Below are 24,434 nucleotides of genomic sequence, written 5' to 3' on the forward strand. Positions count from 1 at the left end.
ATCAGAAAGACATTCTGAACAAAGCAAGGGTGCAGGTTTATCACATGCATTTACCTTAGGACCTGGGATATTCAAGGTTCCTTTTTACAAACCAGCTAAACAAGAAGGTTTTATTATTAAATTAAACTGCTGTCTCTCATATCTTTTAACACGTTATCAAGTATCAGAAATGCTGGAGGATGAGAGATGCTTGCTCTGCTAACTTGTGTGGTAATCTTTGCATATGACAGATTTTTTCCTTGACCTTCAATTACATGAAAACATTATCTTCATAATTCTTTCATCAACTAAATAATTTTAAAGAATTCAGATTTTAATACTTTTTCTCATGTTTATTGTCATCTGCTTTTGCTTGCTAGAGTTAATTTTGGCAAAATTATTATGTTCTGATGTATTTCTATCATTAGTGCATTGAAATAATCATCTTAATGATTGATCAGACTTGCCTTACTTCAACTCTGGATTTTTGGAGTGTGACCTAGTTGCTGAGCAGACGCAGAAAACCGGAATATCAGTTTCTCCATAACTGTGGCAGACTTTGCCGCTTGCAAAGCATATAATCTTGCTACTTGAATTGCTTCATCTGAGACACATTTTATGGATCTCTGTGCAGCTTAGTAAAGATTAGAGGGTGCCCAGGTGTTTTAGCGTCTCTAATAAAAGATGAGGTTAAAGGGCCGGGTTTGGCAGAGTCCGGAGAGAAATACTGTTATCCCATAGTTGATTTTGGTGAAAAGTTCCATTAGCAGCGTTGTGACTAAGAAACTATTGACCTAATTTTGGAGCTGTTCAGAGTCATAAGCAATCAATTTGTATAAACTTCCAAAAGCCTGGAAGGACAAACTTTTTGGCTGCACCTCTCAAATGGTGGGCTTACGGCACGCGAGCCTCCAGCCCATAGTTTACTACAAGTTGCACAGTATCCCTTTCACAGTCTGTCTGTCCCACTAAAGCTACTGGCAGGTTGTCCTGTAGCCATTCTTGGTAGAAATGGCGTTGTTGTCTGCTGTGATGCATGCAAATAGCACCATACCATCTTATCACTTCTAACTGGGAGCATAGAGCATGATGGTCAGCTGGAAGCAGGAGCAAAGACAATAAATGCAAGGCAGAAGCAGTTCATCTACATGTTTTATCCCTATTAGAAAACACTAGAAGTGTGCTATTCTTCCTCTTCCCACCCAGCTTCCAGCTGTTCAGAAAATTGTAGTGATAATATTCCTGCAGGCTTTTGTGCAACTTTTCTTCCTCGTTTTACTGTTCCCACTTGTTTCAGAAAAAAAGTTATATTTCCTCATTCTGGCAACAGCTCACGCTTTCTTCTCAAAAGCACTATCTATGGATTTGATGAATGACTCTTGTTTGTGTGATATGTCTCACAGGGAGATGAACAAAATACATTAGCTAGGAAATAGTATATGACCGAATGTGAAGTGCCAGTTACTGATACTCTGTTGGATGCTCAAGGAAATAGGTAGTCACCTGACTAATAATGTTAATTGAAGACTTTTAACTGGTTATATTTAATGGTAGTTTGTTATAAATTACAGATATACTTTAAGGAAAAATAATCCTCCAAGAACAAAATCATTTTAGATATATAGCTCACACTGGGAGTGAGGGAGAACAAGACAACATGTCAGTTACTTAAAAGCTTATGGAAACAAAGATGAGCAGGTTTGCGGAAAAGACACTGTGAAACAGTTCAGTGATATGCAATGAGAAGTAACACTGCAGTTTGAATTAAAGAGGAAAAACTCTGAAATTCTCTGTAACGAAACATTCAACCAACCTCATAAGAAACCAGAAATGCCCACTGTGACTTGTACGTTGGGCTGAAAGAACATTTTGTTCGAGAGTAACCTGGCACCTAACCAAAAGGATTGTTTAGTTAAGAAGTAAGTAAAAGCAAATGAAGTAATACATTTTAAAATGTGAAAGTCCCAGGCTACTTTCCAGGCAGCCTGATCCAGTATTTGACCACCCATCCTGCTGTGAAGAATGTTTTCCTTATAGGAAAGGATGTTCCTTATTGGAACATCCCATGCTGCAGTTTGTGACCCTGCTGCCTCTTGCCCTTCAACTGTGCCACCTATAGGAAGTGCCTGGCTCTCCCTTCTCTATAACCTTATGTTAGGCAGTTGAAGACAGCAGTTAGATCCAGTTCGGTCTCTTCCTTGAGGCTTCCGTTTCTCTTCATTTCTACTTGTAGGCTATGTATGTGCTGCAGCCCCAGTTTGTCTTAGCAGCTCTTTTGGACTTGCTCCAGTGCCTCAGAGTCTTGTATTGAGGATTCCAAAAATGTGCATAGTACTCCATGTATAATATCCTAAGTTCCAAAGAGAGAGGAATAATCACTTTTTTTAACCTGCTGGCTGTGTTGTTACTAATGCAGCCCAGTACGTGGTAACCTGTGTTGCCGTAAGGGTACTTTGCTATTATCCAAGTTTTTATCTACCAGGTCCACCAAGTCCTTTTCTGCAAAGCTACTTCTAAGCCAGCTAGCCCCAGCCTGTACTGCTGCATGGGATATTTCATCCCAGGGACAGTGCTTTTGTGTTTTTTGAACCTCGGAAGATTTTTGTCAGCCCATTTCTCCAGCCTGTTGGGATCCTTCTGAACGACAACCCTACCCACCAGTTATTAGCCACTCCTCCCAATTTGATGTCATCTGCGTGCTTGTTGAGAGTGTATACTGTCCCATCATTGAACTTAATGAAGATGCTAAAGAACATCAGCCCCGAGGAGTGCTGTTAGCAATGGATCGCCTAGTGGACTTTGAATCTCTGACCACTACTCTTTAAGCCTGGTAGTCTAGCTTAATCACATAATCGCTCATCTTGCAACTCTCCCATCCAGTCTATATCTTGCTTGTTTGGCTACAAAGATGTTGTCCGGGAGCCATGTTGAAAACCTTATTAAAGCCACTGTAAACAACATCCACTGCTCTACCCTAATCCACAGAGCCGGTCGTTTCATTATAAAAGGTGCTTAGCATGATTTATCAATGATGCCTCTTCCCAGTCACCACCTTCATGTACCTGGAAATAGCTTCTAGGATGACTTCCTCCATGTGTTTCTGGGGACTGAGGAGCTGATGCTGACTGGCCTGTGGCTTCCTGAATCTTCCTCCTTTCCCTTCTTGAAAATAGGCCACTTACCTTCTTCCAGTCATCAAGATCAAGGTGGCCCAACGGTAGGCCTCACAATGAAGGACCAAGACAAAGGAGAGAGGATACCTTAACCTTTTCCATGTCTTTTTGTTGCAAGGACCCCTGTCCATTGGGCAGTCCACCCTTGCTTTCCTTAATCTTCTCTTTGCTGTCAGCATAGCCTGCCAAAGCCCTTCTTGCAGCTTTTGCACTCATTACCAGTTTCAATTACAGCCAAACTTCATTGTTCCTAATTCTGTCCTTGTTTGCCTGGGCAGTGTCTCTGTATCTATCCTGAGTAGCCCAACTCCGCTTCTGTACACTGTTTTGAATGTGAGCTCAGGCAGGGGTTTCCCGTTCAGGAAGTATCTGGGAAAGGCTGGGTTTATTGCTTCTTAGCAGTTCACGTACTTGGACTATTGCATACTGAATGTAACTCCACAGGCTAAGACAAACTTGACCCTTTTTACACGGAGAGCAAACTTTAAGAACTAGTTTGCAGCAGTGGGATTAATTATCAGCATTAAAAACTCAGAGAAAAGCATCATGGTTGTCTATCTTAGTTTCCAAGATACTAAATGCTACTTTCTCTCCTTGATGAAAATGCACAGAAAAAAATGTAATAGAAAAGCTTTCGAAAACCAGCATTTGATGAAATTTATGTATAAAGTTTCAAAAAAATGTGTCCAGATGAGGAGAGTTTTAGGGTTATTTGCTATTAACGTTCCTGGGTATTTTCGTGGTTTTTTTTTTTTAACTTTTCTTTTCTTTTTTTTTTTTTTTTTGAGCTGGAGAAACCATTTTTAATTCAGTACAACTGAGAAAATCTACAAAAAGAAAATGATGTCAATAATACTCTCATCAATAATTTTAAGTCTATTGTTACGCTTTACTAGTAAATTTAAGCATGCATAATGTTTTAATATCAATGTTATGTATAGGACACGGGCTGTACAAAATGAAGGTAAGCGAGAAATTTACCTTGAGCTTAGACCTGCGACCCGTAAGCACTGCAGGGCAAAGCATTTCTTCCCACAGTCAGTTCCTTGGCAGAAGTTTCTTATAAGAAGCATCTCTGTGAGGCTCTCCAGTAGAGGTTTTCCACCTTGCCTGTACACTTGGGGAAAGGAGTTTGTGCTTTGTACATATTCTGCACTGATGCACTGACTCACTCATTCATAGCATCTTCATCGTTTTGTTGGCTATAATTTACAACAACAATATCACATTTTAATGATTTCTGTATTAAGTTGATGATGGGAGTTCTTATAGGTGTTTTGTGTGTTGTACAACATTAAGCAAGATAGGAAAGGAGGAGTGGCAAGAAGGCTGACTTTATGTTCGCTAGTTCCGATGTTTTCTTCGTATCATCAGTTATCCACCTTACTCTTGAGGAGTATTTGAGGAATAAGGCTACTTTAAACAATTGTTAATGTAATAAAGTAGATGAGAATAGTACACCTGAAACTGAAATATTCACATGAACTGGAAAGCAGCTTAAGGATAATGAATGGTAATACTAAATGCTATAAGACAGAATGTAGGGGTAGATGCTTACTGGGATATTGCATAGCGTTGATAGAGCAGTTCTTTGTAATGTCAGTGGTGATAAACAGTATGAAGTGGTAATTAATATTGTATGTATTGAACATTCCACATGATTGTCAGTTGAAAATTGTGCAAGAAGTAAAATATTTTTTAAGTATACAGACAAGCTAGAAATATGTAACAAGCTCTTCACTGAAATTCTGTGTCCATATTAGTTGATACTTTAGGTGGGAGCAAAAGAGAAGAAGAAATTTGAAACAATTATTGGAAAAAATAGCTATCATCGTCTAATGGGCAATGGAATAGGTGAAAGTCTATATACAGCTGCAAGAACACACTGTTGACTATATAATTTGATTAGCTGTTTAAATAGCCATTGTATATTAGAGCAGGAATAAGTGATCTTCTCTGAAGCTCTGCAGAGAATCTTCGTATTTCTCATCTTCCTTCCTTTTCCATTTTTTCCTGCTTCAAATATATATACCTTTCATCTATTAGTGTTGAGATATTCACAAGTGAAAATTCTACTTCTTATAGCTCATAACTTTTGAAATATCATTTCACTCTTACTTTTTATAAACAAATTATTACTCTTGTAATTTCTATTGCATATGCAAATTTCTGCAGTTTCACACTCTTGGGTGTGGGTTTTTTTGTTGTTTTTGGTTTTGGTGGATGATATGGTTATTGAAGGAGATGTTGATTTTCCTGTACTACCTTATTTAAATAGATTTTAACATAGCAATATAACGCTCCCATCAAGTAGATGTCTACAGTGAAACATCTACTCGGCTGCTTCAGCTTGCTTTCTGTTTAGGAGGGGGGTTTGGATGTGTTGTAGTATTCTACAGGCTGATTTGGTGCTTGTTGTTGTTGGTTTTGGTTTTTCTGTTAGGGATTTGGTTATAAGTGTTACTATCTCAGAATTTATCATTGAACCAGAATTGGATGATGATCATCAGATTAAGCGTATATCTATAAACCTTTTTCTCCTCTCTAAGATTCAGGAATATGATGATCAGTGAAACAGGCATGTATAAATTCAGGCATTTTTAGAATGAGAAGGAACAGCTTATATCTTTTAAAACTCTTTGACTCACTTGTAACGCAGTCTGATGCAGCAGTGACCTACAGTGAAAGAAAATCTTGGAAACTGCAGCGTTCAGGGAAATTCGGCATTTTATTTTTATTGTGTCCTTAAAATTCATTATTCATGTGCAACTGTGATAGTCATTAATTATAAATTCTGCCCTCTGTGCTTTCTTAAGAGGAGCTCTTCAGTTTAGTTGAAATTTCATCATCTTAAAATCATATTCAAATTTTTAGCTTCTGGATTTTTTAGAAGATAGGAATGAAAGGAGAAATACTTTTAGTAGCGTAGTATAATATTTTGGGGGTGATTAGCAAAGAAGAAATGGAGAAAAAGCTTAGGACTTTAGCAGCTTAGTGGGAGAATCCTCAAAAAAAGTTGCAAATCGTCAGCTTTCACCTTGTGCAACAGTTCAGAAGTAGACAGTACTGTACTAGCTGTAACAGGTTAGATTCCGAAATAGAATCTAAAGCAAGAGCAGCATCTGCTTCCCAAACATTCTTCTAAAATAAGAAGATTGCAGTGTTTGAGGGAATTCTGAAAGCTCTTAAATTTGGAGCAGTAGTTCCAGTATGTTTAGTTTAATTACTCTTCGTCTACAAGTAATTTTAATACGTAGAGTTCAGGTTGTCATCAGGTTACAGCACTTCCAAACATCAAATTCCTAATTTAAGCCGGATGTTACCATCCAGTCTGATATCCATCTAAAAATGATCCGCGTAATTTTAGTGAAATTCAATGGAAAAGGTTAATAGCAAGACGATGAATATGCAAGAACTGACCAGTGAGAATAGTGGAATGCAATGCACACCTTAAACCCTAGTACTTTTTCTTGTTCTTTCAACAGAAACCTTACATTGAAATTGGGATCTTACTCTTAAGAACAAAACAGGCATTCAGGCTAGTTGTTTTCTGATTACATAATAGCAGTAAACGTGTTGGGTAAAGAACTGGTTGTATATAACATCAAAATTTTTCCTTACAATAATTTTAATGTTTTGGAAAGAGGAGGAAAGATTATTTTTTATACTTGCTACATTGGATTGGCCGATTTGGATGCCTTGGTAGAACCGTCCTGCTTACAATGAGTGTTCTGACATACCTAAGCTTTCTTTTCAAAGGTAGGTTATGTAAGACTACAAAATATTGACCTAAATAAGTCAACCTGTGTACCGTGGAAACTCATGTGTGCTTGGTGAGATGTTAAGATTAATGGTTTTGAAACGATCTATTCTGTTTTTGCAGAACGTTCCTTCTCCTCAGTTTTGCTTTCCAAGCAGGCATTTTCACGAGCTTCCTGAGTTCTAGCAAACATTACTAAGTACCCATTTGGACTCTAGGAAAATCCTCTCATCTTCCTCACATCTGTGGCTTGTGTGTTAATCTGTTCTGTGCTTCCTCAGGAGTCCGCTGTGTATAAGGATCCTGACTTGCTGTAGCTCTGCCTGCCTACCATCTCTTCCCGGTGCTACAGCAGCTTCTCCTGGCTGGGTATGGTTAGTTGCTTCCAGGGGAAGGAGTAATTTTTTTTTTTTTTTCCTCCCGTAAGATTTCGTCTGAAAGAGTTCAACAAACTGGGCAAGTCAAACAGACAACCTTCCTCATGGCTACTCCGCCATACCAGTGTTTACCTAACCTAAGAATAACATGCTCAAGAGCGCTGAGAGTATGTCCCTGAGTACAGTGCGTTGCTGTGGGGATACCCTTGCATGTTCTGAAAGACTGTGGCAGTGTAGCCATCTTAACGAGCACTTGACAGGTTAATCCACGGTGTTGTCTCTGCTCTCTCTGACATGTCTATACCGGAAACTGGCAAACTACCAAATGGAAACTACCCCGTGACTGGCAGTCTGCCTTTGATTACCATGGTAGCCCCACAGCACTTTAACTTCTTACGGTTCACCACAGGATAGTTGCTTTGTGGTGAACCATAGGAAGTCTGACTTGAGACTGTCACCAGCTGCTGTTCTGAGCGCTGGCTGGCGTCCAGAGATGAAAAGAGAGTTAATAACGCAGGGTGATACAACCAGTACAGCCAAAGCAACAATGAAAAATAAAATTAAGTCTAAAAATCAGATATTTCAATTTTAAACACAGCTTCTTGCATTTATATTTTTAAATTTCAGTTTGAAAGTCATCCTCTTCAGCGAAAACTTGAATCTTCCCTGTGGCGGCTAAACATGAGGCCCCCTCTATCTCTTATGCTAATGATTTTTGTTCTCTTCTGTTTCACATCGTCATCCGCCCTGGTCTTCCTCCCTCTCATGTACAGTACTGTATTAAAATGCATACTTACCAGGTGCTTTGGGTTGACATCTTCATTTTTATCAAAATTCAGTTGATATGGCTAGACATGCAACTCCTTTTTCTTAACCACTGCCATTTCTATGGCAGACATTGAACTTTGGAAGGTAATGATGCCAGTATTACGTTGTCAGCGTGATCCTGTACTGCAATCACATACTCCTGAATACCTCATTTACTTTGTTTTATTCACAGTATATATATATAATAATGTATATTTATTCCTTCTTGTGAGTTGCAGTGTTAAAGTGTAGCAGTTAAACAGATTGATCAATGTGTCTAGTAATATGAATAAACTGGGGGTTTTTTTGTTTGTTTGTTTGTTTTTTGAGTCATTGCCATAATGTGTGCCTCCCTGGCTGAGTGGCTCCACTTGCATTAGGGATTATATAAATGCAAAACAAAAATATGATTTCTGTTTAATTTATACTATAAGTAAAGATGGATGCCAACAAACATGCAGGTACAAAGAATCAGTGAAGAAGTGGGTTAGCATGGCTAGTGATTGAAATGTAGCACTGTCAAGATTTTTGATAGATATCTTAGCGATTAAGGGTCTAGGGATAATGACACTGTGGGACAGCCTCCAAATCTGAGGGTTTCACTTCATTTTGGGAGAGAGCATTTCTTAAAGCTCCATTTGTCCCTCAGCCTTGCCTTTCAGCTTGTCGTCATAATTTCCTCCATTTTTATTTAGATTGTGGGACAAAACTAACATAGTTGGATGGTAATTATGCTACTTTAATATTCATCGGTGGTCAACTGTAGATCGATTACAGGTATAGATTGGATAGTGCCCCCCCACAACCCACAAAAAGCAAACTCCCTTGTGTTAGGCACTTCTGCTAAACGTGCATTCTACTTTATTTACTTTTTTTCTTTCGACTTGTTACGAGTATGTAGCTCTCCAGTATTCTGATTGAAAAGACTTCTAGATGTGCTTAGAATTTTTTTTAGATCTGGAAAAGTTCATTCAACCTTGTAAGGCTAATTCAGCATGTTTAGTATGTAAAAGGATGACTGATCAATAATTTTTCCTGCAATTCCATAAGAGAAGGAAACAATGCTCTATGTAGGGAAGGCATGTGGATTTGGCTGATGAAGGTGTAGCAGAGATCTAGAACCTGCAAGCTAAAAGTTAGGAAAATTCCAGTGAATGCTAAAGTTAAGCTGTAGATTTTTCTACCACATGTAGCTTAAAATTCAAGATATGGATATCTTTCTAAAAAGATTATTGAGCTTAACTGGAGACAATAGCCTTGATGTCTTCCTCAGTGAAACTTTATCATCTCTATGTTAGAAAGGTCAGATTATGTAATACTGATTCCTTCTCCTGGTATTAAAATAGTTCAATGAAAAATTTGAAAGTGTATTTGAATGTAGTGTAAAAGGGTGGAGGAATGAAGTGAACTGTAATTTTACAAAATACTTTTTTCCTTTAGAAAACCGATAAATAGGGCTTTTTTTTGCTAACCTTGAAGACATGTTGTTTTATGTATACAATAAAACTCGAGGGCTTGAAATCTCCAGGTTTGAAATTGCAGTCTGTGTATTTCTGTGTTCTTGATTTAAACAAAATAGTACCGCTTGTCAACCTTTAAAAGCAGATTCTATGCTGCAAGCAAACCTTCAGCTTGTGTGGCAATATTTTAGCAATGCACACCACTGTTGCAGGTGAAACTGACTTCATTTTATGGAAAAAAAAAGTTTTCTTAAATATGCATGGTTGCCATGAAAATCCTGTTTGTTTTTTTTTTTCTCCTTTTTCTCCTGCCCTCTTCCACAACCGTGGACTTTTGCGTATGTTTTAAGTGAAGACAATGCATAGTTTCTATTGCTTGGCTAAAAAGGACGCCATGTTTACTGTAGGGGAGATTTTTGGGGATGTAGTAATGGCCTGTAAGACAGGAAGGCACTTCCTGGATCATCCCTTTCTTTATCTCCTTGGAACACAAAGACTGATCGTTGCTGTCTGTACTACTTTTACAATAAAGACTCAAGGACTTTGCTTGTTGCAAAGAACTGTGAACTGATAGAAATATGATCCAGTTCAGAAATTGTGATGATCATATATCAAGATTTTAGGAATGTCATGAATTTTTTTTCTTAGTCTCCCCCGTCTCCCCCATTAGTATTATCCAATTATATAAAAATATCAGTAATATATCCTGCATAAAATAATAGTTTCATTAATGATGGTGTAATGTCATAATATTGGAGAAAATTGTAAAAAAAAAAAAAAAAAAAAAAAAAGCACGAAAATTATTTTGGACATAGTTATGGCAATCTCAATAGTTTTACCCCCTCTGCACCCCCACAAAGTTATTATTCATCCTTAAGGTGTGGCTTGATACTCTACCAATATTCTAGTTTAAAAGGAAATGGCTTTAGGTGGGGCGTGTCATCTCATATACAAAACCATTAGCGTGTGCTCCCCATTCATGTTTTAAGATTTTCACTTCAAAGTCCAATTGAGACTTTCTTAGCTTGTTTCTAAACTGTATAAATAGCCATGAAGTTTAACCTGAACAAATCCTGTTGTTAACATCTTATCTTTAAAACAAAATCTTTGAAAATAAAGACGAAAACTTATGTTAATCTCTTCATTTGTTCACTTTTTGTGGGGAGAACGCACAAGAAATGCAGGCATCTAAAAGTATTTTTTCCAAAAAATTTTTTTGCAAATAGAAATAGAGTTAAGGCAAAGGCTTTTTTGTTACTCTACTTCTTGTTTGTTGTACCTCTCTTCCCTCCTTTCCATTAATGTTCTCTTTAGCCTCAGTAATCTTCTGGTGTTTTTTCTGGATTAGTGAAAGTGCTATAAAATTTATCATTCTAACAGTGTGTGTATCCAGACTTCCACAGGTAGGTTAAGCCTTAACTTTCCTTTAATATGAAGACAAATTATTAAATTTAAAAAGATACAGGAAAAGTTACTGTAAAGCTTTTTAGACTGATCTCAGTTGCCCTATGAGGAGATTAATTCTTTAATTCATGGAGCTGTTTTAAAGCCAAGGAAATCTTATATTTTTTAAGAATGCTTTTCAAGTCACATCACCAGGAGATTTTCAGCAGGATGAAAACAATTTTTGAGTGTGTGAGGTGTTTCCTATGTAATTCTTTCCTGTCTTTCCTAAAGCCTAATTGAAGGGTGTGCACAACTCAAGTTGTGCTTATTTTTTTTCATTTGCTGTTCACAGGGCAGCTTCAAAGCGTATGGATAAGTAATCATCTGTCCCTTGTCTATATTACAATATTTTGAGATTGACAGAGCTGCTGCTTGATTTTGAGGGCACTTGAGCTGCTATCACTGAAGTGCAAGGCCTTGACAGAGCAGCTGTGTAAAGAGCCATAGAGCTTAAAGCTGATCCTTCAAACAGGGGTAGAAATGGTTTAAACCATCCAGCATTTAATGCTAGGTTCTTCCAGGCTAGAGAGTTTCTTCCCTCTCCTGGGTGACTGACTCCAGCTCCTCTCACCCCCCCTTTCTAACTGTCTGTTCAGATTAACCTCTCCCAAGCTGTTTGCCAGTGTCTCTCCCTCATTTTATGTTGTGGCTTTTCCCGTCTTCCATGCTCTCCTATACAAACCATGATGATAAAGTTCATAAAGAATAGATTTAATTGTGACTATATCCCTTCTCCCTACCTCTAGCCTACTTAAAGTAGTCTTTTCCATAGCAAAGTTTCTGGTTTTGGACCGTGTTTAGCAATGCTGCAGCTTACTCTCAGCCTTATTAAGTTCAAATATAGATGTAATACTGAAAAACTAAAGAGGTTAATCTTTTTCTTTCTAGAGTATTGTGTTCTTGCATCTTATTCTTCTATTTTTCTGTGTCTCCTTTCTAAGGAAAAAAACCTTACAATTGTTGATGTTTGTCAGTACTATATTTGTCCTCCTCATTTCTCCTGAAATATGGATAGCATTTTCAATTCTTTCTTTCCATTTATACTGTAACTCGGTGCTGTAGATAACTAAAATGCAATGATACTCCTGTTCTTGACAAGAGTTAAAGATTTTCCTGGACTACTGGAGTTAGATCACTTTTGATATATTGTGCCTTTTTTAATGCGTCAGAAGTCTGGAGTCATTGTATTTGTAGTTAATAGGGAAAAAAGAGGAGAAGCTGAGGGAGATGATACAGGCCACCAAAGGTCTGAATTGCTTGTTGCATTTTCCATGCTTGCCTACTGCCTCGTGTCAGTGTGGGGAAACTCGTTTCCTGATTTAGATATTGCGGTTGGATGCCTGAAGGCAAATAAATCCACAAAGTAAAATTGTGGGAGTCTCTGTCTAGCTCCTAGTCATTCTTATGCAAGCTTGTTTTTTCCCTGAAGATTTGTTTTATGTTGCATTTTCGCAACTCTTTCTATATCTTTTATGGCACTTCCAAAGAAAGATGTGCAGAAGCTAATCCACAGCTATATGTATAATGCTGATTGTCTGCCAACTGTTTTAAAAACAGTATTGATAAAAGAAAATACCTAGTTTTCCCTTTGTCAGGACACTAGTTAATGGCAATAATCAGATGCTGACTTTACTCTCTTTCCACCCTTCCCCTCCCACCCTTTGGAAACTTCTTTGTATATCTGAAGTTCTGTCCTTTTTTGATTGAAGCTAGCAACAAGTTTAAAAGGTCTTAGGGAGGGGTGCTGGCAGATTACTTAAATTTGAAAAAGTAAAATAAAAAAAGGATCAGCTTACTTTCAGCCATGGCAAAAATGCCAATATTGCGTCTCTTGTATAATTTTCTTGTGGGAATCCAAGTTAATACTGCTGAAATGTGGTGAATTTTTTTTTTCTTTATAGTAAAGCCTGATCTGGGGATAAAGTGTGAAGAATTCCAGGTTAAAGGTCTTGGTTTGTCAGTTATAAGTAGCCAAAATAGGATTTCAGAGGGAAATTATAAATAGTTAATTTCATCATTCGAAACTATGACCAAGTCGGAGACTTTTGATGCTATCTTATTTTGTTGTTTTTCCTAGATAGTTTTTCAATACAATCCACGTTTTGCTTTAAAGCTCTGGGAAATCTCCATGACGCTTTCGGCTGGCTTTCAGAGAACATCACAGATGAATACATCTGTATTGTGCTTAAAATCAGGAACTGAAGGGCTCTATGTTGAATGATCTTGCAGAACTAGCGACTGGATGGCAAAGAATATAAAATAAGCATTTTAAGACTTTTTTTTAGTAGAACTGGCCCTTGCTGCTGTTCAAAAACACCAAACAAACAAAAAACAAACAAACCATCTCCTGGTTGCAAGTATCTTGATGTAGACGATTTCAAAAAAGTGAGTAATATAGTGTTCCCGTTTGCAAAAGAAAACAATGTATGTAGACTATAGGCCTGAAGAGAAGGTAGAGATGCTATAATAGTCAAGTGTGTAGAGCACTGCATTGATTTTGAGAATATGCAGCAGTTTCATATATAAAACACTGAGAACAGTGACAGATGGCAGAAAGGAAAACTCCTTTTTTTTTTTTAAAAGGAAAAGAATTGTAAGCTTCTCCAGTTGAAAAGGGATTAATATGCTGAATAGACAAAATAAGAGGGAACTATCAAAAATAAGTAAATATGAAAAAATCAATCTGGTAAGTGTTCAGTGTTAAATAAAAAGAAATGCTGATAAATAGTGATAAAGACCTAATTTTTGATGCTAATATTAGGGGAAACAAGTGAGCCTTCTGGTTCAGAAGGGTGGAAATGAGCCTTTTGAAATCAAAGCTGACTCTGAGCCACTTCTTTCTGTTTCCCAGTCTGTTTCATGTCCATCTTTTAAGATGAAATTACATGCAAATCTTATAGGGAGTATACTCAAACTTTCAAAGCCCTCCAGCCAGAGCGGCCCCTCTGCTTGCGCGCTATTTGGGTTCCTAGCCGTTTAGTGGGTATCTGTCATGTTCAAAGAGCAGTTGTTCTTCTGAAGTAGATTAGATGTAGTGCAATTAAAAATGTCTTCATTTTGCCTCCTATTTCTCCTATATTCTGCAATTGCCTGTTTGTGGATCTGAGAAATAATTAAGTTATACAAAAGACTGATTGGTTTCATAACTGAATTTGCATTCCAAGGATTCTGAAGTTGCAGGCACTACTCATGCAGAAAATGTCGTTATGTTAATTCTGAATAGCTGTGTGAGGCCTGATTGGTTTTGACTGTTAACTTTAAATAACGCATCTATCCTCAACATGATAAGTTTTTTTTAAATCTACTTTGAGATTGATTATCAAGGGTGTTTAAAATATTATTCATTTAATGTTTTTGATACAGATTTTAGAATTTAATTAAAATGTTGCTATCCAGCAGTCTCTTTTCATGGAAGAAAATATACTCACTTTGTATACTTGTGTAATTAACAGTAGTTATTGGCAAGAGATGTACTGAAGGTCTGTCTATATTGCAATATAGGCAAAAAGATTAGTAGTAGAGTTTGTAATTTCCTTTGTTTAAACCAAACGGTATAAAAAAATTCTTCCCTTCCTTGTTTTGGAACATAAACTGGTAATTTCGTGCTGCTTTGTCTGCATGTCAGTAGTTCCGAACACAAGGATTGCAGTAGTGCGAAAGAATGAATATCACTTTGTTCAGTGTACCCTGTATAATTTTTTCTGGCGTATTAAGAGTTTGGCAGTTGGGGGGAAATCTTCTTATAGACAGATGTTCCTTGGCTTTCTCCCGAGTCCTGTCTCGTTTTAGGAGTAGCATCTATGTTTTTGTTTTGGTTTGGTCCTAGAAGGCATAAATAATTGCATAGACATTGTTGCTTTACTATAGATTGAAGTGGGTGTGGAAATGTTACTTCATAAAATATAATTTAAGTTATTGGATGTGGCTTTCTCATAGTTTAAGTTCTTTACTTGTGCCTGTGGCTTATGAGAGTGGTTCATAATTAAAATAAATTCCTTAGATAGCTGTTATTAATTAGAATGTTTCTAGAAATTTTGGGGGGGTAAAAATATTCCATTTCATTAAAAAACACATTGGAAGGCAATTGGAATTCCAAGGTTAAAGTTCTTTGGATAGCGAGAGGTGGTGGGGTATGTGTGTATATGTGGGTGTTTTTTTTGTTTTGGTTTTTGTTCTTGTTTTTTGGGATTTTTTTGGCCGATGTTGGCTTCCTTAAATTTAACTTTGTTTTGTTTTGTTTGTAGGTCTTCTCCCTCCCCGCTTCCCTGGTTGCGCAGTGGGACTTCTCTCACTCTGCTGCTGATGCCTGAGACAGACTCGCTGGGGAGGAGCAGCATCAGCAGCTCAGAGGGTGAGTGGAGCCCATCCGGACAGAGGCCTGCGTGGTACCTGCCTCTTCTGCTCTTCCCAGGAAGCGTGTGAATTCTTCCCTGCTTTTAACAAGACGGCATGCAGCAATGTTTGTATTTCCCTCCAGGTTACCAGCATAGTGGAGGTCTTTGACATTTGTTTTCATCAGGAGAGAAACCTGGAATAGCCTCCCAATTATGTGGCTATCAAACCGTGCCTTTCTGAAACTTTATGTTAATCCATTAACTGCTCTGTTCTCCTTACACTGAGAAGGTGGCATCCGTGCTCACTTGCCTCTCTCTCTGTCTCTGTGGTTCTTTCCTTCCATCAGTAACCTTGGTCACGAAGATAAAAGATAATTGAATGTTTCAGATTGTTACTTGAACGTATGCTTTCTTTGTTTCCTCCTCTTCGTGGATCTAGCTCAGATGTTTGCATCAGAATGGAAAAGTCCTGCTTTGTTAGTAGAAATTGGTGGACAGGTGGAGGACTGCTATTTAAGAGCGGGAGAAGGAAGAACAAACAGAAGAATCTTTTTTCTTTACAAAATATTAAGGTCTTCTACAGGACTTTATAGGACTCTAAAATTCTGTGTATTTTTGGCGGTTGAAGTAGCTAAAAGGAAATAGGTAGAAAGTAACCTATTTAGTTCCATCTCTTTTTAAGCCCTAATCCCTATCTTTGATCTGAAGGAGTTCAACATTATACTTATTCATTGAAGTTTTTCTCGACAGTTGGAAGTGGTGCTTGAATCAACAGGTTAGACAAGCTTTTTCAAATAAACGAGTTTTCCCTTCCTTAAAAAGGCTGGATGAAAGTCACCTTCACACTGAGTGTTATTTAATTTGCTAGTGTTTCCATTTAAAGTATGTGTAAGGAGGTCCTTAAAATAAGCAAGTACAATTCAAAAGCTAAATGGGAGCTGCTAATACTAACTGAGCATCTCAGCTTTGTGTACTCATCATGTAGAAATAGTAATCTGTTATTGTTTAAGCCACTAGTAAGCGGGTCCTTGAGTTTGTGGAATCAGTTGACCCATGTTTACAGCACTCAGTAGAAATTTTTGGAGACTGCAAAGATGCCTAATGAGAATCTGAAGAAAGTAATGTCAAAAGAATCACTGCTATTACTTAGCATCTTGCACCGTTATCTAAAACATGGCGCCTGAAGTCCACAAAAAGCAGTGAATGCCAAAGGTTGTAGGGACGGATCGTGGAACATGCCCAAATAATGGGAAAAACTTCAATGTGTGAGTAATCAAGCAGAACAGGAAGACTTTCGAAGTAAAGGTACTTTGAGGTAGAGAAGGCTTCTAGGGTTTCTGTGTAAGTAAAACAGAAATAATTTTCACTTAATACGAAGATTGTGTCTTTTGATATGCTTAAGAATAACTTATTTCTTAAAGCCTCTTCTCTTCTACTTAATCAGATAGTACATAATTGTGCATGGGGAGCCTCATGATGTTCCATGCTATGTGTGAAGTTGCAGTCAGTTAAACTAGACTTAATGAGCCCTTTCTCAGGGCAATGTAAGTAAAAGTTATGTTAAATTCAGATCAAAAACATATGCATTGTTTACAAAAAGAGATCAACCTTATTCATGCCAATTTGGAGTTGTTCTCTTTTCAAGCGGGAATTGTTAAAGCTTTGAAGAAATTACTTGAGACTGTAGCTTTGTATACCTGATGTTTCTTCACCTCTAGCTCTGTCTTGACCTTGACTTTGGCTGCACGTTGCTTCTTGTTATCAAAATTAATTATAAAGTAAATGATACAAAAAGTCCCTCAAGAAAAAGGTCACTTAACAGATACTCTTTGGACTGTTGTCCTCTACTGTTAAGTAAATGTATTGCTGTCCATGTATTAATATTTTTAAAAACAGAGCAAGGTTTAAAAAGAAAAAAAAGGTACTGATGCCGTCCAGGGTGGGAAATTATAATAGATAGGATCTGAAGATGTTTGTGTCTTTTTTTTTTTTTATAGTCTCTGCAGAGATTTTTGTAACAGTAGCACTGTTTTATTAGTATGAGTGGCAGTGTTATTCTAACTGTATTCTAAGTGATGATGCTTTTCCCCTCTGATAATATATATTTTTTACCTTTTAGTGCATATTTTACAAGTTTTTAAATCAAAATAGTCTCTTAATACAAATAAGAAACTAAAAATTACTTTATTCAAATGATATTTTATGCTATCCGTTTCTACATCAGTCTTTTGATTGATACGGATTCCCAACTTGCATCTCTCTATACACTTAATATGTTATCAAGGCAGACATTCATTGGTTTGACAACAACGGGACACCAGCTGGGAAAAGGTGAAAGTTAGGTGTAGTATCCAAGTTCGTTTTATAGATGACCTTAGTAAATCCTGCATGATACCCACCAAATCAGTTTAAAAAAAAAAAAAAAAAAAAAAAAAACCCTAGGAGTGAAATACACATTAGTACTGTTTTTAGGGAACTGAATTACACTTTAGATGTAAGATTTGAGGAAGAAAGTCTTTCTGGTGTAACAGACATTGTCAGTACACAGATACCACATCCATATAGGCAGTCTAGCTTCACTGTGTCCATGGAAGAAATCCTTTGCGTGTTGAGAACTGTTTGTGGAGGTTCTTGGACTCTCACTGCATAGTTATGACCCTTCTTTACTCTCTGGAAAACTCTTTGCAGTATGAAGCTATATATTACAAATTCTTGATCTATCTTGAAAATATTTGTTGCTATTAGACCAAAGACTGACAATGGTGTGAAAATGACTTTTTCGGCAGATGTTTTGAAGCATACTGTAGTGCTTCTTAAGTTATCTTCTTGCAGCCTTTGTGTAAAAAGTGTGGTCAGATCCAGAAATTAGTAGCTTTAGTACCTGCAGATATCTACCGTGCGTGATTCATCCTGCAAGTGAGAGCAGACACTTCTGCTGCAGGGAAGCTGATAGAAGGCAGGTAGCCAAAACAGCTTTGACTTGCTGAGACACCTCTGAGGACCAGAATGTTGACCCAGTCCAGCTTGAGATTGTTTTGGATGTGCAGGCATCTATAGCAGATTTTTCTCTGCTCCAGACAGTGCTATTGCGTTGTTTCCATGTAGTGATAACGTGGAAGAGGTATTTCCCTGTCGCTGCATTCAGGCAAACCACCAAACTGTGATGTTAATTCTTTTCTATTTATTCTTTGTAGCATTAACCGTGGGTTTGGGTTTTGACAGTGCACCAGTGAATGAAGGCAAAAATCCATTTACACAATGTGATATTCCTTCTCTGTTTTATCACTTCCACCCCTAGTTTAAACTTCTCCCAAGCTAGGTTATTGCACATCTGATGGTACAATTTGTTCACAGCACAAGAATTTTTTGAGTGTTTTTTTTTTTGTTTTTTGGCTCTATGTGCTTTTATAGACAAAGTGGAGGAGCTCCTTACTTGTTCTGTCCTGGCTGATAACATTTAGCAAAGAAAGCATATGATTGAAACAGGTGTGCTAAGAGAAGTGGGAGGTAGTTGTGAGAGCTGAACAGGCCTTAGCCTATTTGCAGTTATATTTTGATGTGCTCTTAATTGACCCCCTCCAGTCTTGTCTTTTTACTACTAGGTTCTGTGCCAAGTTTATCTACTGATGGGGTCTTTTTCTTTGTCACAATGAGTGATGTGTAGTGCTTTTCCAATTTTAGCTTCCTTCTTAAAAAGAAAACGCTTTTGATTGCATCTTTTATATCTTAATTTCATGTGGTTTCAGTGATGCCAGTGATCTTGCTGGGAGGTCAGCCATCATTACTGTTCAGTTAGCAAAGAGAATGCTTGTGAAGACTGCAAACAGCTCTTGCTATTGCAACATTTTCTGCTTGAAGATCTGGATTATTCTCAGTCTTTGTGTTTAGCAGTTGTACCTTTCCTCATGTTGTATCAGACTTCATTAACTCTTTACAGATTGTTGCACTTTGAGTATTTGTCTGCTGTCCTTGGCAGAGCCGTTCTTGCCTTCCTCTTTAGATACAGTGCAGTAACAGATGCCTTTGGTTTTAAACACAGTAGAGCTTTTTCTGATCAGTTTGAATGTGTATTTTTTTCCTCACTCACAACTATGGCAAAGCAGAGAATTAGAATATGATTGAAGGTCTGGAGAGCTTTAAATACTCTAGCACTATATATTTGGAAGTGACGCTGGATTATTTTTTTCTGAAGATGCATGTCTGTTGTCCACTGCCTTTTTCTTTTCCAGTGCTTGTTTCCGGTTACACTTTATATGCTTCTGATTTGCAGTTAACCGTAGTAAATAGGACAAAAAGTCACCAGCACAGTTTGTAAAAATGATCAGTTGTAGCAGGTATGCAAACAGTATTGTTGCATCCATATTTAATAATCATCACTTGCTAAAATGACAATTAAAAAAAAAATACTAAACTATATAAATAGACCTGTCTGACTTGAATAATGCCATCTGATGTAGCACTTGTTGCAACCCTGATGTATCAGCTGCTTCCTGAAGGCTTTTATGCTTTTTATAGTGCGAACTTTGTGGACATAAGAGGCTACTACTGATGATCTATACGGGTTTTGGGAGTGGGTGGTAGGTTGTTTTAGAATAAGCAATATAGCCCACTGTTTTGGGCTTTTATTTGACTTGTGCTGCAATCATCTTACTGCTTGAATTCTAAAAGAACACAGTTACTTAGCTCTTTGTTTCTGAACCTTTTCAAAAGAACAGCGTATTTTAGCATGCTCGGGAGTGCATGAAGCAAAACAATATGTTTTTTGATGAGGAAAAAATGCACTGATTATAACTGAAAAAGATTTTGTTTTTCCAGGTTTGGCTAATGGTCTTAAGATAGTGATAGAGCAATTCTATTCTTCCCTTTAATCAATTATATTTTTAATCCTTTTTATTGTAAAATAATTTTAAGGCAGTCATCTTTGTGTAATGAAAGTACTATGTAATGACTATGAGGGGACTCTACCTCCAAGATTTAAATGAATATGTGTTATAAACTATAAGCATTTCCCGGCTGTGTAAAGCTCATGTTTTTATAAGCAGCTTGGCAGCTTTACGCTCACTGACACTTGTACCAGAACAAGATTTGACTATTACTTTCTTCCCGCTTCTCAAAACACTCAAACTTGACTGCATCGTACTTCAGATGTTCTATTATAATTGAATGATAATTTTGTGGTTACAACAGCACGATTAAGTGGAGAGTAGGATATTAAGCATTGTTTGTATGCTTGTAATATTTGTTTGCAGCTTGAATTGGTAAATATGTTTCCGTGTGATTGTTCTTATAAACCTATATATTTCTACTTATATTTTCCTTTTTTAATTAGTTTTAAGTTTTTTAGTTATGAAAAAGTGATACTGCCTGTATGTATCAATACTAGATAATTTTAAAGCTTTGCTTTTAATCATTAGTAAGAAAATATAGGCAAAGGAAATTGAACGGTAAATAAATTAATTTTGCTACCTGAGCAAATTATTTTTGGGGCAACATCAAAATCTAAAATCAAATGTCGAACACTTACATTTAATCTGAATAAGCTTAAAAACGATACAATTTTTCTGTCCTACTATTCTAATTTGCATTTCTGGAATACTGCACTTAAAAGTCGCTTTCAAATTTTGCTTGAAATTGTCCTTCTGAGAAGGCTGGAACATTCAGGTGATAATTCTCTTCACACCTAGGAAACTTGAATTCAAGCGTACTGACTCAGTTGTTTGCATATATAAAGAAAGTCTAGCTGGACTATATCTAAATGATGTTTCCAGCGTCAGAAAGAGGCTGTACACAAGAAAGCTAGAAATAGCATATACCTGACTTAAAGTTTCAGGAAACTGTCAAGCTCCTTTGAAACATCTAAATATTTATCCTGTATATTAATTTAAACTTCATTTCATGGAGCTTATAACCTGTCGGTAAATCATGCGGATTCAGGGAAGCTGGCTTTGTTAGTATATGTTTGCAGCACTGTGTTGAACTTCATTGAGAAAAATGTCTTTATTTATCATCGAATAATCTACTACTAAAAAAGAAATTACTGTACCATTTTAAAAAAAGCTATCCTGTGGCACATCTCTATATTTTAAGAATTCTCTTTTAATTGATATAAATGGGAGCAGAGTTTAAGTCAAGACTCAGTACTGAGTTTTTTTGAAAACTTTACACCAACTTAAAAAAATTAAAGCCTCAAGAATCAAAATGGAAAAAAGTTTTACAGTTTATGTAGTAAATTTCTCAGTTACAGATCAGTTGCAACTCTAGCTTACTTCAGTTTTTATTTTAGCATAGCCAGAAAAGGTACTTTTAATCACTCTGCTGTTTGCTTGTTCAGTATTCTAGAAGATATTTCCAACTCCTTTTCTTACTCTTCAGTGAAACTCCATTTTTATCTTATATTTAGACAGAACCTTTAATGTCAGGCTTCCTCTCTTGAATTTCTGTTGTTTTCAGAAGAATTGCTGTGCTTTGCACTTTATTGAATTATATAATTTGCCTCCGCATTCCTGCGTGTGTTGTAGTTGCTTCAATTGCATCATGCATGATGTGGTAACTAAACTCCTATTCTAATACATAGGGAATATCCAGTCTTTTTAAGCAGTCTCTCTCCTTCTCAGTTCTCCTTTTCCAAATTTGTTTTCTTGAAACCTGATGCAACCATGTTGAGGGTTTTATTTATTTATTTATTTAAAGTTGTATTCTTAAGCTTCTCATTTTTGCTAGCACTTCTCATGACTTTCTTCTTACTGCATAGTTATTTTCTTGAGTCAGCAGTGATGAATCTTCAGCGCTGACACGTTTGGTCTGGAACCAAAAACAGGGAACTACACGGCTTAAATAAAACTGATAGCAGACACAAGAAGAAATAATTTTTATCGTAGTGTCTGGTGCAAGCTAGGAGTGTAAATTCACAGCAGATCCCTAGGAGATGACTGCCTGTATGCACTTTTCCGTAATGCACTCACGGTGGGCTAGCTTATGATGCTTTGAGAGGTAAACTTCTTAACTTGATTTTACTTGAGAGCACTATGTATGTGTAGGTGTGGTCAAATACCTGAGGAACAGCAGTCTAACCCCTTAATTTTGTTTATAGTAGTAGCAGTTAAGTTCCTGCCAATAAAGAGTTTATCACAATAAGAGTGTATCTGCTGTTTTACGAAATTTTCTTCATATGAAACTTGAATTAACTTTTATTGTGTCATTTTGATAATGTTATATGAGAAAAGATAGGCTTTCAATAAGTCACATTTTCAGATGGCAGAAGAAGTGCACACTTGCCATTCTCATTTGTTACTTAGAATAACGATTTTAACCTATTAACAGCATGATCTTCTTTTTAATGTTTTCCCTCTTTTTTTCCTCATATTGTTCACGTCAAAGATTTGTTTATTTTTTAAGCTTAATGTGAATTTTTGGTATCTTTAGAAAATTTGCATAAGAAACTTCCTCATTTTCAGGGAAGCTGCACGCGAAGTAATGTCATTCTACTCCGAACTCTGCCTGTTGTATTCTGCTGCTGCTGTTATTCATAACCATGTTTTCTTTGATTTAGTGACTAATAACACAATGACAATTTTCTTGCTGTTTTCACTGAGAACAGATATTTACCAGTTTTACTGTTGCAGCTGTGCTGTCTAAAGCATAAAATTTCAGCTATATCAAACCATTCTTTCCAACGCTTTATCATGGCTAAAGTCTTATCTCTGTTTTATTTATATTATGTATGTGTGTGTGAGCATGAATATATATGTGTGTATACAGACACACACACACACACACACACACACACACACACACACAAAATATAAAAAGTACATTACTTTTAATGTTCAGGTGTTGGCAACATCTGTTACTCAGTTTCAAAAGTACCTGTGCTTGGCCCCCAGAAGTACTTAGGGTAACTTGCTTTGGCCCGTCTTTCTTTCTTTCCAGATTCTTACTGTAAACTGCAATAGATTTGTTGAATGGGGCTCTCGAGGGTGTTGCTGAAGCTCTTTTACTTTGTATAAAATACTTAAACATTAATTGGTGAAAGGTTTGAAACTTGGTTTTACAATAAAGTGAAGCCTCTAATCCTTGAGCAGTATAGTATAGACAGAAAGACAGTGTTTAATTTTTAATGCCTAATGGAGTAGCCTCAACTGGAAAAAAATTGTACTTCTCTGAAATGGCATTCTACTCAAATATGGGTTCAGATTCCCATATGCAGAAAAAGGATTTGAACCTGTTTATTTCCACATTTAAAGCAAGTGTATGCTGAGCATGGATTTCTGAGTAAAAATGGAAATGGCCTATTACTTTATGATGAGAAAGTGCTGGCATGTGTTAGATGCTGATTTCCAGGAGAGGGTTTAGCACCGAGTCCCTAGGGAAGATCTTTACCCTCTGTGGCAATCACCACATGTCATTCATTTTCCTCATCCAAGCTTTTATGAACCCCTTCTGGGGCCTGAACAGTGCCTGAAGAGACTGAGGGGGAGCCACAGAAAAGCTTCTGACTTGCCCTAGGTGTCAAGACCGTTGTCTAAATGTGTTGTGCTGTGACATGAAAAGCAGAAACTCCTTCAGAATCTAATTTAAGAGAATAGTTTTTCTTAATTGTGTTCTCTTTGAATAGAGTATACAGTATGAACCTGCCGTGTTTCTCTGTAAGTTCATCGTTGAACCACTATAGCAATTATAAGATCCTTACTTTAAAGCATAATATGTTAGACTGTACTTGTTCCTTCTGTTAATGGAAGAACTGATGTTTCAAGTTGTTTTCATGCTTCACATGTTCTTGGAGTTGGTCATTGCACACGCATTGCTCTGCCCTCGTCCCATTTCTTGCTGCGTCTTGTTTGTGGCTTTATGAGAGAAAATTTGAGGGGTGCTGATGTTGCTGCCAGGATGTGTTGCAAAGGGGACAAAAATCCACAGAAATGAGTTTTATCTGCTGCTGGTAATGAAATAAGTTGTGTGAAATCCATGTGTGTTTTTAACTACTTAAAACTTCTTGTGTTGTTAATATAAACATCTGTTCTTCCATGTGTAAGTACTTACAGTTAACAGCTCAAAAAATTATATTTATTTTAAGAACTGTAAAAGAAGGAATAGTACAT

The 24,434-nt window shown here is 36.9% G+C and overlaps 1 protein-coding gene across 4 annotated transcripts in view; it reads left to right on the forward strand.

Moving 5' to 3' along the window:
* Positions 1-24,434, forward strand: part of CRIM1 (cysteine rich transmembrane BMP regulator 1) — a 222,526-nt gene that overhangs the window by 45,267 nt on the left and 152,825 nt on the right. For 3 of the 4 annotated variants that reach the window (XM_068939363.1, XM_068939361.1, XM_068939362.1), the window contains one exon: positions 15,247-15,353. The exons of the other annotated variant lie outside the window; for it this stretch is intronic. In XM_068939363.1, coding sequence (XP_068795464.1) covers positions 15,305-15,353 — 49 coding nt within the window. In that variant the 5' untranslated portion in view covers positions 15,247-15,304. The remainder of the gene's footprint in view (positions 1-15,246; positions 15,354-24,434) is intronic. 4 annotated transcript variants of the gene reach the window in all.

Source organism: Struthio camelus, chromosome 3, assembly GCF_040807025.1.
Source record: "Struthio camelus isolate bStrCam1 chromosome 3, bStrCam1.hap1, whole genome shotgun sequence".
NCBI classification, from domain to species: Eukaryota; Metazoa; Chordata; class Aves; order Struthioniformes; family Struthionidae; genus Struthio; species Struthio camelus.